This window comes from Rhagoletis pomonella, unplaced genomic scaffold (genome assembly GCF_013731165.1).
Source record: "Rhagoletis pomonella isolate Grant_MI unplaced genomic scaffold, Rhpom_1.0 Rhpom_scaffold_00002, whole genome shotgun sequence".
Taxonomy (NCBI): Eukaryota; Metazoa; Arthropoda; class Insecta; order Diptera; family Tephritidae; genus Rhagoletis; species Rhagoletis pomonella.
This window is the reverse complement of record NW_023458556.1, coordinates 29,278,258-29,290,760: the sequence shown is the minus strand read 5'-3', so window position 1 is coordinate 29,290,760 and position 12,503 is coordinate 29,278,258. Positions and strand designations below refer to the sequence as shown.

Genomic DNA, 12,503 nt, shown 5'->3' with positions numbered 1-12,503 from the left:
TATGCCAATCGTACTTACTTAATGGCGAAGCATTTGAAACATATTCGGCATTGGTATTTCTTTGCACGACTTGGTTCCAACGCTGACGTTGTCATTAAATCTACCACATGCGCCGATGAACTTATATCAGCCGCAATCCCTTGTGCAGAATCATCTATAATAACGCCAGACTTGTCGTTCAGTGGGTCATCATCTATATAATCGAGCAGAATATTTTTATTGTCACTTTCCTCTATATTTGCCTCGCGGTTCGCGCATGACATGGCAGAGTCCACTCGAACATAGTCGTTTAAGTGTTTCTTCATATGTTCTTGCAGAGAGTTTTTGTCAGCTAATACCTCCTTGCAGATGGCACAAGTTATTATCTCCACATCGCCTTCTTGTGATTTAATTGTGTGTCTTTTAAGGATGTGAGTCTGGAGGAATATAAAATGCAAGAATTTTTCGACAATATCTACTTTATATATTTTGTAATCTTACCTTTAAACCGTCCTTCTGTCGAAAGAGAGCTCCACACTTTTCACATGGAAATGGTTTTTCGCCGGTATGTCTACGCATGTGGAACACCAGACTCTTGCATTGCGTAAAACCTCTATGACAAACTACGCACTGGTATGGCTTTTCACCTGTATGGGTGTACATATGCTGCTTTAGTGACACATTCTGGGTGAATGTTTTATCGCAAATATGGCATTGAAATGCTCGATTGCCTTCATGTGTTGCCATATGTCGGTTGAGATTGGTTTTGGTGCTGAAGTCACGATTGCACTTAAAGCATACGTAACGGTTTGATGTGTTTAGTCCCTCGCCTTTTTTTGCAATTCGAGTACTGGAACTGCGATTATTCGTTCTGTTTTGGGTTTTCCGTGTTCTGCCTTTAGCTTCTTTTTCAGTAGCTTCAATGTTCTCGGTTGTAGACTGGGCTTGTTTTGATGCATCGGCGTCATGCTCTTCGACAATATTTTCCTGTTCAATTGATTTCATGTGAACCTCTGTATCTTCCAATATTTCTTCATCTGCACCAAACGAATGCATTTCATTTGTTTTGCTATCCATCGAATTGTTATCTTCTAGGTAATCATCGGCATCTTCAAGCATTGCTTGATATTCCTTAAAAAATCCACCACTTTTTCGCGATTTCTGGCCAACGTCATTACTGCTGTGTATATCATCACTTGGTTGTAGATTTTCTTCCAAGACTTCTAACTCCGTTTGTGACTCATCATCGGTGAGGGCTAGTATTTGTATCTCGTGATCAGAAGAATTTTCATTTTGGAGATGTTCGCTCGAAAGAGGTTGCATTTCCACAATTTCGGTTAAATCTGCATCCCCTTCAACATTGAATTCGGATATGCGCTCTTCTTCTTCTGGCCCTCTTTCTATTTGCTCCTCCGACTTGCATGGCTCATGAGTTTCTACATCATTGTTCGAATTTTGCCTTTTAACTTGTTTCAACATGTTGCTGCCTACATTTTTTATCGCAAGATCGGATTTTAGATCGTTTGACGATGCTTGGGATTTCTCTCTGGCAGTATTTTTTTTCTTACTGGGCAGTTGGGATGGGCCAGTGGTGTCTTTATACTTTGGCTCGGAAACTTGCTCCGAAGTAGGTTCGTCACTAATCCCATCCTTACTTTCATCTTGAAGAATTGTCGAAAATAAATCGTCATCATCCTCATCTTCTCCGTTGACGTTATTTGAATTGTTATTTGTTACCAACTGAAAGTCTTCACTAATCTTGATTAGAAATGCTTTTAAATTTTTCTCAGATTCATGGGCTAGCTTAACGAAATCATGAGATATATACAGGCGCTTCAAGCATTTGCCACAAATTATGGAGGGCAAATCATCATTCCCGTTGAGCTGGAAGAAACGTAAATAAGAAATGTTATCATCTCTTCAAACACAAGTATGCACTATATATAAAATTGAGGGAGTATACAAAATTTATATTCTGATATAATAGACACTCGCTTATGATGTCGAGTCAACTATAACCGGGTTGCACTGTATGTATTTGTTGTACCCCCACCCCCATATATTCCTTATCGCAGTACAATGCAGTATAATTCTCCAATAATAACAATCATTGCATCTTATGTGTACCTATATCATTGATAATAAACATGACCTGTGATCCAAATTGAAGAGACAAACACAAAAATAACAATTAAATAGGTATGATTTATTTTTTAAGTTTACAATACACATCGCAATGCGTTTACGATTTCTAGCACGTAGTAATTCACTTCTTATCTGGCACAGTCTGCGCAATCCAGCTCAGGTATGGTACATTGCCTTTTTCAATGGGTAAAGTTATAACCTCAGCTACACTGTACGAATGATTCTCACGCACGAACTTGATCAAGTCATCTAAACGGCTGGTCCGTGTTTTGATCATCATCAAAGATTCGCTATCCTCATTCACTTTTCCTTCCCACATGTAAATGGACTGTATTTGAGGAATTATGTTGACACATGCGGCCAATTTCTGCTCCACCAAACTCTGTGCTAATTTTTTAGCCAACTTGTCATCTGGTGTCGTGACAAAGGCGACCGAGCTGGTGCCTGCAGTATACGAATCTTCATTGGAATCACTCATATTTTTACAACTTGTAGATAAAGTACGACCGCAACTTTCGTCGACTCTGCCTTCTATCGAGCCCTTGGTGTTCAATATATTAATAGCGGCAACAAAGGTTACAAGCAGCTTACGCGATGTAAAATAGGTTGGCAAATAGCGGACCGAGAATAGTGAACGCTTGAATATAAGCATTTGCAGTGCGCTTATATGTAGACAAAGTTCAGCTTATACAGTCCCTTAAATAGCTTTTTAATGCCGGTCTTTTTGTTTATGTTTTATACACTAGATTATTTATGCCGATTGCATTCGTCGTTGATATATCAAAAATGCAAGCATGTACATATGTGTGTATATATATACATATGTATATATATAATTTTTGTAGCAGAACATACAAATGTATTTATTTAAGTACTGTGCGAACATCTGGACATATGTGAGTACGAATATTTATGAAAAATGGCAAAATTACTGTAGCGCATATTACTAAACTCAAGCTTTTTATAACTCCGCACAAGTTTGTTACACAATTATTTGTCATTAAGAAATCTGTTTTATAGAATTTGCACTGGGTACCTGTACCGAGTACGGAACGTATTCCCTTACCTCAACAGCACTAATTATTACTAGTAAAAGAGCACCCATCGCGGCCATGTTCTCTAGTACAGTTCCGATTTCGTGTACTAGAATAGAAAGTTTTAATAAACAAAATATATTTACCTTTAAGCGCGTTGTAAACACAAACTTTTCACCCAATTCCTTGTCTTCCAATAGAGATACGCCATCATCTGACTTCATGCAGATACGACAAACGTTTATATTAACGCGAAAATTCATCATTTCAATCAATAGTTCAATCAATCGCTGCACAAATAGCTAAATAATTACACATCGACTTGAACTATCAAAAAGCACGACTGCGCCCCAAAAAACAACAACAAAAATATCAGATCACCAACACTTCCATTTTCACTAGTTTGACAGTTTACTAACACTGCCAAGAACCAAGCCGAATTCATATAAGGTCGCGTCACCCATGACAAAAACATTACAAGGTAAATTCATTCTCTCCTTTCGTCGGCCATATTTTTTTCTGACGGTTGCAAGCAATTTAAAATCATATAAAAGGTTCATTCCTTATCTTTTTGGACTAAAATCTGAAAAGTGTCAAAATGCCAGAGCGTAGGCAAAATGCGCTCACTAAAAAAGAATAACAGGAAAAAGTAAAGGAACGAAAAACCCAAATTTTTAGTCCAAGAATGCCAGCAACAAAACTAGCGTCAAATAAGAATAGAAATGTATGTACGAAACACATTCACATAAGCACAAGCACAATTAACACTTACTATATCAATTATTTTTTGCCTCCTTCCAATTTCAATTCACTTTTTTTACTTTTTAGATTATTGTCACTTTTTGCGTATTCTTTAATTTCCGTTAATTTAAATTCAGTTGAGTTTGACACTTAAAGATTTTGCCAGCAAAAATTCTTCTGACTAAATCTGACTACTTCGGACTGAAGAGAGTCACTCTCACTGAGTGTTGCTCTCTCATTTTTGCTGTAATTTTCGAGTTAAGGAACGCTTTTTGGATTAAATCTGACTACTTCGGACTTTTTCTGACTATTTCTGGGAGATAAGGAACGCAGCTAAAATTGAAAACAAGAAAATCAAATTGTTCACAATTGTTTGAGATTGAAAATGAGAATGTGTATGTGAGTTCAAATTTTGAATTTTTAAATTATATTGCTGGCAAACGTCAGACTGCCTCTCAATTACCAAAAGGTATTTAACAAAGTGTGATTGAATTTGACATTGCCTTCAGAAGAACCATCCTATAAAGTCAAATTGATTTTTTTTTTTTATTAATTTCTAATCGTATGTTTATATTTTTTGGCATAATAGTACCTGAAAAGAGAGGCGACCTGAGTTGTAAAGCACACCTTGTTTAATACCCAGCGGCGCATATGCACATTACGTAATCGAATACTCCTTCAAAACTTCGAAGGCGGTATATCGGAATGAATGGATTACAACCCAGATTACTTTGCCATAAGTATGGCCGCTTTGTGGTTAGCGTCCTTTACATATTGGTTTTGTTTGTAATCGGAAAGTATGATGTGCCCGAATACTGTTCGGGCGTTTATTACAATACGTCTTCGTTGGTAAATTGTAATGTACATTGTAAGCAGACTGCCTACAAAATGCATTGCAATTTTAAATTGGGTCAGCGGTGTTTTAATCATTTATTTGTATGAATTACGCAACGCATATTGTGGGCGGACCCCATTTAGCAGTGCGCCGCTGGGTACACCTTGTCAATTACTACGTTAGTGCGGCAGAATTCATCTTCATCTCATGAATTCAAAAATGGTGCTGTTATAAATTAACAAATTATTGAAATGAAGCGTTTTGAATAAGTGTTAGCGCACTAGCGAAAAACCAAAACAGTAGGATTTTGGTATTTCTGTCCTTATTTTGAATGTGCAAAAGCCGTATTTAAACTAGTTTTAATTTATTTGAATTTCTTCTGTTTGAATTTATTTTTTATATGAACAAATCCACGTAACTTTTTTAGTGTTTAAATCATGGCTATGCCACTACATCTTTTTAAATTTAAAAACGTCATAACCCTAGTAAAAAGCTGTTTTTGAAACGCGGCGTTGAAGGACTAGCACTTCCCGAGTTCATGAAATGATTCCGAAATAGATGAGTAGGGTAAGCACTGTGACCAGTAGAAAACGCGCTATCTCAGAAAACTTTTCAAAAACGCCCTATTTCAGAATGTGATTGAAAAACGTACAATCTCAACAAGCTTTTGAAGAACACCCTATATGAGCATTCGGTTTGAAAACGCCCTATCTCTGCTGCCGATTCAAAAACGCCCTATCTCAGCATATTTCTGAGATAGGGGCTCCTTGAACATTTTTCTGAGATAGAGCAATTTCCAATCAAATTCTGAAATAGGGCGTTCTTCAATCAAATTGTGAAATCGGGCGTTCTTGAAAAGTTTCCTGACAAAGGGTATTTCTGAACTGGCTTCCGAGATAGGTCGATCTTCCACTCAGCAGTCGGTATGTGATGTTCATGTCTTCAAGTTTGATATTTCTGTTTTGTTGTTTACATCTCTTTCTTCATATGTACATATTTTGGCGGAGGTTTATTTCAAAATTGAAAGTGAATTGGAATTGTCAGTAATTGTACATTTTTTATTCAAATATAAATAAAATCAATAATTTGCTTTACATCATTACACAAATATGCACTCAAAAGTTACTTTATTTTTCTCTTTACGCCTCGACCTTATATTCTGCGTTTACTTTTGATTCCCTTTCAAAACATTGGCTTCAATTCGCTCGCAGGTATGGGTTGTCAAAAATCACAACTGAAAAATTATAAAAAACGCACAACTTTCTATACGCAAAGAGTCACTTCTTACAGTATGAGCAGCTGCTGAAATTAAACGAAATGTGTGGGTTTTGGTAAAAAGTGAGTATGAAATTTTAAGAAATTTTTAACCAGTCAACCTGTAGTTAGTGTCGATTGGAAATAGAGTATTAGAGTGATTAAAAAGGCATCTTAAAAAGCAAAATTATGAAATGGCAACAATGTAATATGACATGCTTCGAAACGTCAAAATCTAGAAAAGAAAAACAAATAAAACAGATGGAATTATACTCGAAGAGGACAAAAGAAACTACAATAAAAAAGGTGTAGGGTATCGAAATCTTATTTGTTGACAAAGCAAATTTAATTAATTTAAAACGAAATTGTGCAAACGTAATAGAGAAGGCAACAGATTCCAGATAACTTGTACGTAGCTCAGCTTCGTTCGTATTTCAAGGCGTAAAAATGCCTGTGAATAACACTAGTTCAAATTTCAAGACTTTTAAAGTTGTGCTACTTGGTGAAGGTTGTGTTGGTAAAACATCAATAGTTCTACGTTACGTCGAGGATAAGTTCAATCCTCAACATATAAGCACACTGCAGGCATCATTTCTCACAAAAAAACTCCATTTAGAGGATGGCTGCCGAGCACATCTCAACATTTGGGATACTGCTGGTCAAGAACGTTTTCATGCGCTTGGACCTATTTACTACCGTGGATCACATGGTGCCATACTCGTTTACGACATTACCGATGAAGACTCCTTTCAGAAGGTGAAAAATTGGGTAAAAGAGCTCAAACGTATGCTGGGTGCTGAAATCGTCATAACAATCGTGGGCAACAAAACTGACTTGGAGGCACAGCGCAATGTACCACAAGATGTTGCATTGGATTATACAGAAAGTGTGGGCGCACACTATTTCGAGACATCGGCCAAAGCCAATGAGGGCATCGAAGAGTTATTCACAGCGTTGACACAACTAATGATACAGCGCCATGCCCAACGCGAACAAGAGACTAGTTCATTACGACTAATGCAGGGAGGACGTACGTCACAACGTTTGGTAGTTGAGGATGATTCACAGGACGGCGATGAAGAAGGGGGACAACCACCTGCGGCGAATCGATCATGCTGTGGGGCCGGTTAAAATAGTGTGAGATGTAATTGCATTAAAAACACCCAACCCAAACAAAGGAACGGCAATTTGTAGAAGAGGATAGTAGTAGTATGTAGAAAAATTTGGCGAATGGGCGTTTAAAAGCAAATATTGAACATAGTGAACTGAACACGACGATATAGACAACGCCAACGCCGATACAGCCGCCGCTAGATTAAATTGTGATAAACTTATTATAACGTGTAAATTTAAATATTTTTTGTATAAAGCGCTTTAATATTGTATTCTTCTCTTATGACATAATTCCATTCTACTTCCTTCGAACAAAAAAAAAGTTTACATAAATCTAGCGAACTTACTATCTACTCATATTACATTTCAGTTTTTTGTTAGTTTTAAAGCCCTATTATTTGTTGTTATATTATAATACAATTAAAGTTTTCTGCTTTGAATTGCAGCAAAAAAATTGTGAAAGACTTAAAAGCACTTGACACTTTTATTATTGAATGATTCATGCAAAAGTATCCATGCGCTTATCTCAATCCTTATCACGTGTGAATATACATACATACATACATATGAGCCGTTTATTTTGAAAGTGGCATAAGTTACTTTTCATACCTCTTGTGATTAAATGACCAGTTACTTGTATCTGAACGCGTTAGTTATTAGTTCAACTTCATCAATCCAAGTTAGACGGTTTTATAGTTAGTTTATTGTGATGGAGCGATTTACAGATGCATTCGGTAACAAGTAGCCGGTAATCGAAGAGCAAGAGGTACAAAGTGACTTATGCCACTTTCAAAATAAACGGCTTACATATACATACTTGCGAATTTTGAGGGCTTGAAAAATGTCAGTAATCTGAATGTCTTTACATGCCGTATTGATTGCAATGACATATTCACGGCGAAAAGTTTGCTGAGGTTTAAAAAGTTTTGCCCACTTAAATGTTTAATTGCTCAAGTAATAATTTAGTAAAATTACAAACTTGCAGCTTTCTTATTGTTGTACATAATATTCGTAACATAGGTAAAATATTCCTCACAAGTTTTTGAAGTATGCTTCTGAAATGAATGTCCTATGTGGAAAGAATTTTTATGTAATAGGTCGCTTACCGCAAATGTGCAAATACCAGACGGACTTTTGGAATACTGCTGAAGTAGCCGTTAGTTATAAATCTGGGCTTTTGTGGTTGTGTAACATCACAGTTTTTGGGGATCGCCGTTGGAGTAAAAGTGCTTGACCAGCCATAAATCAAGTCGTTCCTGTTAGGTGGATCCTACTGTGGCGGGATTTAAGGGCTGTCATTCGTGTAATAGCACAAAATATTCGCAAAGGTTCCTTCGCCAAATATAGTCATGATGGTTACGTCGACCTGACTGTCGTGGAATTTTATGGTTGTTATTTTGTAATGGTTCTGAGCATAGGTTTCGCCTTAAGACTTTTATCATACTCTTCATTTGTATAAATAGGTCCGATCACGAAATCCTTAAATTATATACAAATTTAGTTAAAGTCGAAGTAATAATGTAAATCCAAATCAAACTTTATTGAAAGTACTGCGACTACGAGTCTGTAGAATATTACAACAATTCCAAACAAATACGCGAATTCACAATTCACAGAATCATTTTGGCGTATAAAAATTAATATCAGCTCTAAGCAGAACTGGGCTCGAATCGTAACATCCGTTCACGGATCGAAAACCATACGAAAGAAAATTACGTGATACCGTCAGTCGTAGAAGCTGAATGGGATAAAGAGTACGCTCACGTATGTCATAATCCGAAACAGGCGTTTTTACGAGTAATACGATATCGTATGTGACGATTCGAGCCCTGATTTCTCGATTACTTTAATCGTAATCATGAACTGCATGAATGCAAATACTTTAATTATAATCCTAAAAACTTAATGATTACGACTTCTGTTATCGAATCCTAATTTTAACGATTACATACCATTTTTAGAATTACGATTATTGTAATTATAATCACAGAAAGTACGAGTACGATTACAGTATTCGTAATTGTTAAATTTTAAAGATTACATTAAAGTATTCGGAATCAAGCAAGCTATAATTACAGTTACAATAATCGTAATCCTAAGTAATCAAAATGTAGTCGTAATCATAAAGTGCCCAGCTCTGGTTAGAAACCGGCCATTTTATTCGATTCAATTAGAAGCGAGTAATCATTCGATCAGGAGTGTCGCGATTAGGGTCCTGTTTACATTCCTTCCTTCAGATATGAGTGCTTAATTGTTAGCATGACTCATCCTGCTAAATTGTGCAGTAATGGAGTAGATATTAAACAATGGCTGGTGAAGTCTGACATTTTTCCGTTTTCAAAAATTAACTTCTTACGACTATGTTAAATGAATATCGAATAAAACACACTTTTAGCAGAGTCTACAAAAATATCGTGTGTTTATTATTATTGTATACATACATATTTATAAAATCCAATTTTATATTCAAATTTTACCTGTTTTTCCATGGAACAAATTCTTCTGTTTACTCTTAACTACACTTAATAGTATAAAAAAATCATACATATGTACTTAAATATGTATATTTACTTCAACTTTTATGTTAAATATAAAAATTGAAAGACTCAAAAGCGAACATTTGAATAAAGTAAAGATTTACTAAATTTCAAATCCTATATTTAATGTATGTATATTCCTACGAACTCACTACATATTTAATTATAGCTGTATGTATGTAGGTATGCTAAAAATATTTTTTACAGTTGTACATTGCAAACTTGCTTAGTTTAGTTTATTACCGGTTGGAGTTGTGATCATTGACTTTTTAGCATTTTTTTTTTTTGTAATATTTTTGTAAATAAGATTTTCTTCGATTGTTTTAAATTACTAAATAGAATTGTAGAAAATATCTTAATCACAGAACTACATCAGATTGTCATTTTATGGGCGTACTGATCGTCAATGAGTGACATTACAATGTATTTAAAAACAAAACTACATACGTCCAATATATACCTTTTTGGACTTCAGGCTGAATTTTCACTTTGACAGAGTTAATCGTTCTACTACTCCAGTTCTACTACTGACTGCCTTTCTCACAAATCTTACTTAGTACGATCATGCTTCGAAGGTTCCACCTGCTTGGCAAATTCACTCATCACATCTTTGTAGATGGCAGGATCCAAATTGCGACCCAACATGTAGATAAGCCACCAATCGCCAATGTCTAGTTTGCGCGAGAGTGAACGACAGATTTCCATAGGTACCATACGATTGCGGGCATTGAGTAGGCGAGGTCGGAATTTCGGCATGAAGATAATGCAGGCGCTGATGACACAAAAAGCAAAAATTATTAAAAAAAAAATAGTTAAACAAATATGTAGATAGGTCAAAGTGCAACTCACCGGAAGATCAATAGACCAATCAAAAGCGCCAACATGATCATGTACCAGAACCAAATGAATACATAAGTCTTCTCATTTACAATATTAAGCGGCAGTATGCAGAGTGAGTCGTGCTTCTGTAGCGAACCGGAAGCACCATATTTATGGAAGATACACTTGGTGACACGCGGGAATATGTAAACCATGGGATCGATACGTTGTTCCTGCGGCACATCGGATAATTGCATAATACGTGTGCCATAGGACATGAATTCACCATCGAAGAAACGATTCATCAAATACATTTGAATGACAATATTGATGAAGCATAATGCCTCGCAGGCCCAATAACGGATAGCATAGAGTTTATGACGCTGTGGTTGCAATTTAGAAATAAAAAATAAATTTAGTGAATGTTATACAGAAAATAAATGCATAAACCTTACCTTCACGTGCTTGATTAGGTAGTCCAGCAATGCGTCACGTTTAGCTTCCTTCTCTTCACGTGTGCAAATCGTCAGATTTAGACCCATGACGATCATGCGCATGAGTCCGCCTTCGAATCTGTCCCACAAGAATTTGGGTGTGTAGCAAGCAATGGCCTAAAAATATGCAGAAAAATTACGTGAACGTTAGTCGGTGATTTTAAAGTGTTATGCGAACTTAAAAAAGTGCTTATAATTATAAGTAGTTAATAACACTTTATTTTATTTTTTTTTGTATACTTATTATGTACCATAAAAGTTGTATTAATGGAAATTCTAGGCCATTAAAAGCTTGCCTTTACTCAGCCCGTTGCAGGCAACCGCAAACCACATTACTCGTATTCAATTGCGACACTAGCTAATCACTTGGCTGTGTTGAATCTTTGCAGTCTTCTAGTAGACACATACCAAGACCAGTACTCTACTATGTTTGACACATCACAGCGCCATTGTGCTCCAAAACTGGTCATTGATCTTGCCATGTTTGGGCCGTGGCATGCTCGGCCAGACTGCTGTTTCACATTTCGTGGCTGCTATTATGGCATTGATTTCGTGATTTAAATTTTTTTCCTCTTACTTCATTTTAAAAGCAATTACAATCAAAACATGCATCGACTGACTGGTCACTTGTGTGCCTGTCCACTCACTAAGCTGGTTCGTTCAACAAGAGTTTGTCTGTTTTCGTTCGACATGCACGCAAAAGGCGGTGTCCCACAAACGAATGCCTAATAAATTCGGCTAACGTCTCGACTTTATCAGCGCATGAGTGTAAAATTAATTTTTGTGTGATTTCTTTTTTTCTAACTTAGTTTAGTCAGCTATGTAGTTATTTATGTAATTAGATTTGTTTCTATTTTAGGCATTTCTTTTCATTTGTTACTCAGTTTCTTAAACATGCTTGGAATTCGGCACAAGGAACTCGTGTGAAAATTTCTTTAAATTGGTGGCGGAAATATTTTGCCAAGTACTTGAATTGGGAAATTCCTTGTATACATACATATGTACTTAAGTATTAAGGATTTCCCTGTAGATAGTGTCAGGAGTTAAAAGCCCTACCTAAAGGTCTTCTTGAGAGGCAAGAACCCTTCCACCCTACATTTCTTCCTCACTTTTTGTATGAAGTGGCACAAATTGAAGGACTTCTGCTTTCGCTACCCATAGAGGACCTTCCAGAAGGCCGTACCTCAGAAGCAATTTTGGAGCAGTTCTTCTAAAGCTTCTTCTTTAATCCAGCAAAATCATATTTATTTAAGGTTCCTATCAATTATGTTTTATTGCAACTTAAAAAAAAAAAAAAAAATTGTTCCGACGAATTAATAACCTCCTCTTTTTTGAAATCGTTAAAAAGTAAAACATAAAATTAGCTTTATAGAAATTGTCAAGTACAAAGAGGGTGGAAAAATCTTAAATTTGCCAGTCTTTATTTTTTTGAGCACTCGCAAATCTTCACTTATTCGTTTCTGCACCTTAATGAATTTATTTTCGCTTTATTGCATGAAGATCACTTAATTGGCCAAGCAAGGCTACACAAAACTTAATTTTCGAAAAAAAA

General features: G+C 36.0%; 4 protein-coding genes across 5 annotated transcripts in view; 1 reads left to right on the top strand and 3 right to left on the bottom strand.

Annotated features, from left to right (window-relative positions):
• Positions 1-3,642, bottom strand: part of LOC118752843 — a 14,942-nt gene extending 11,300 nt beyond the window's left edge. Inside the window, exons 1-3 of the mRNA XM_036487703.1 lie at positions 3,305-3,642; positions 481-1,863; positions 19-416 (exon numbers count right to left, since the gene is read on the bottom strand). Coding sequence (XP_036343596.1) covers positions 19-416; positions 481-1,863; positions 3,305-3,424 — 1,901 coding nt within the window. The 5' untranslated portion in view covers positions 3,425-3,642. The remainder of the gene's footprint in view (positions 1-18; positions 417-480; positions 1,864-3,304) is intronic.
• LOC118733393 (protein CutA homolog) lies at positions 2,165-2,924 on the bottom strand. The gene has a single exon (XM_036462761.1). It carries the CDS (start codon positions 2,774-2,776, stop codon positions 2,246-2,248), a length of 531 nt encoding a protein of 176 aa, XP_036318654.1. The 5' UTR covers positions 2,777-2,924; the 3' UTR covers positions 2,165-2,245.
• A 2,593-nt stretch (positions 3,643-6,235) lies between the features above and the next one.
• On the top strand, positions 6,236-7,488 carry LOC118733392 (ras-related protein Rab-21). The gene has a single exon (XM_036462760.1). The coding sequence runs from the start codon at positions 6,436-6,438 to the stop codon at positions 7,117-7,119; it is 684 nt and encodes a 227-aa protein (XP_036318653.1). The 5' UTR covers positions 6,236-6,435; the 3' UTR covers positions 7,120-7,488.
• A 2,249-nt stretch (positions 7,489-9,737) lies between these two features.
• The window catches only part of LOC118733391 (innexin inx1), a 30,485-nt gene continuing 27,719 nt past the window's right edge, over positions 9,738-12,503 (bottom strand). For both annotated transcript variants that reach the window (XM_036462759.1, XM_036462758.1), the window contains 3 exons: positions 10,913-11,068; positions 10,488-10,840; positions 9,738-10,410 (listed from right to left, as the gene is read on the bottom strand). In XM_036462759.1, coding sequence (XP_036318652.1) covers positions 10,188-10,410; positions 10,488-10,840; positions 10,913-11,068 — 732 coding nt within the window. In that variant the 3' untranslated portion in view covers positions 9,738-10,187. The remainder of the gene's footprint in view (positions 10,411-10,487; positions 10,841-10,912; positions 11,069-12,503) is intronic.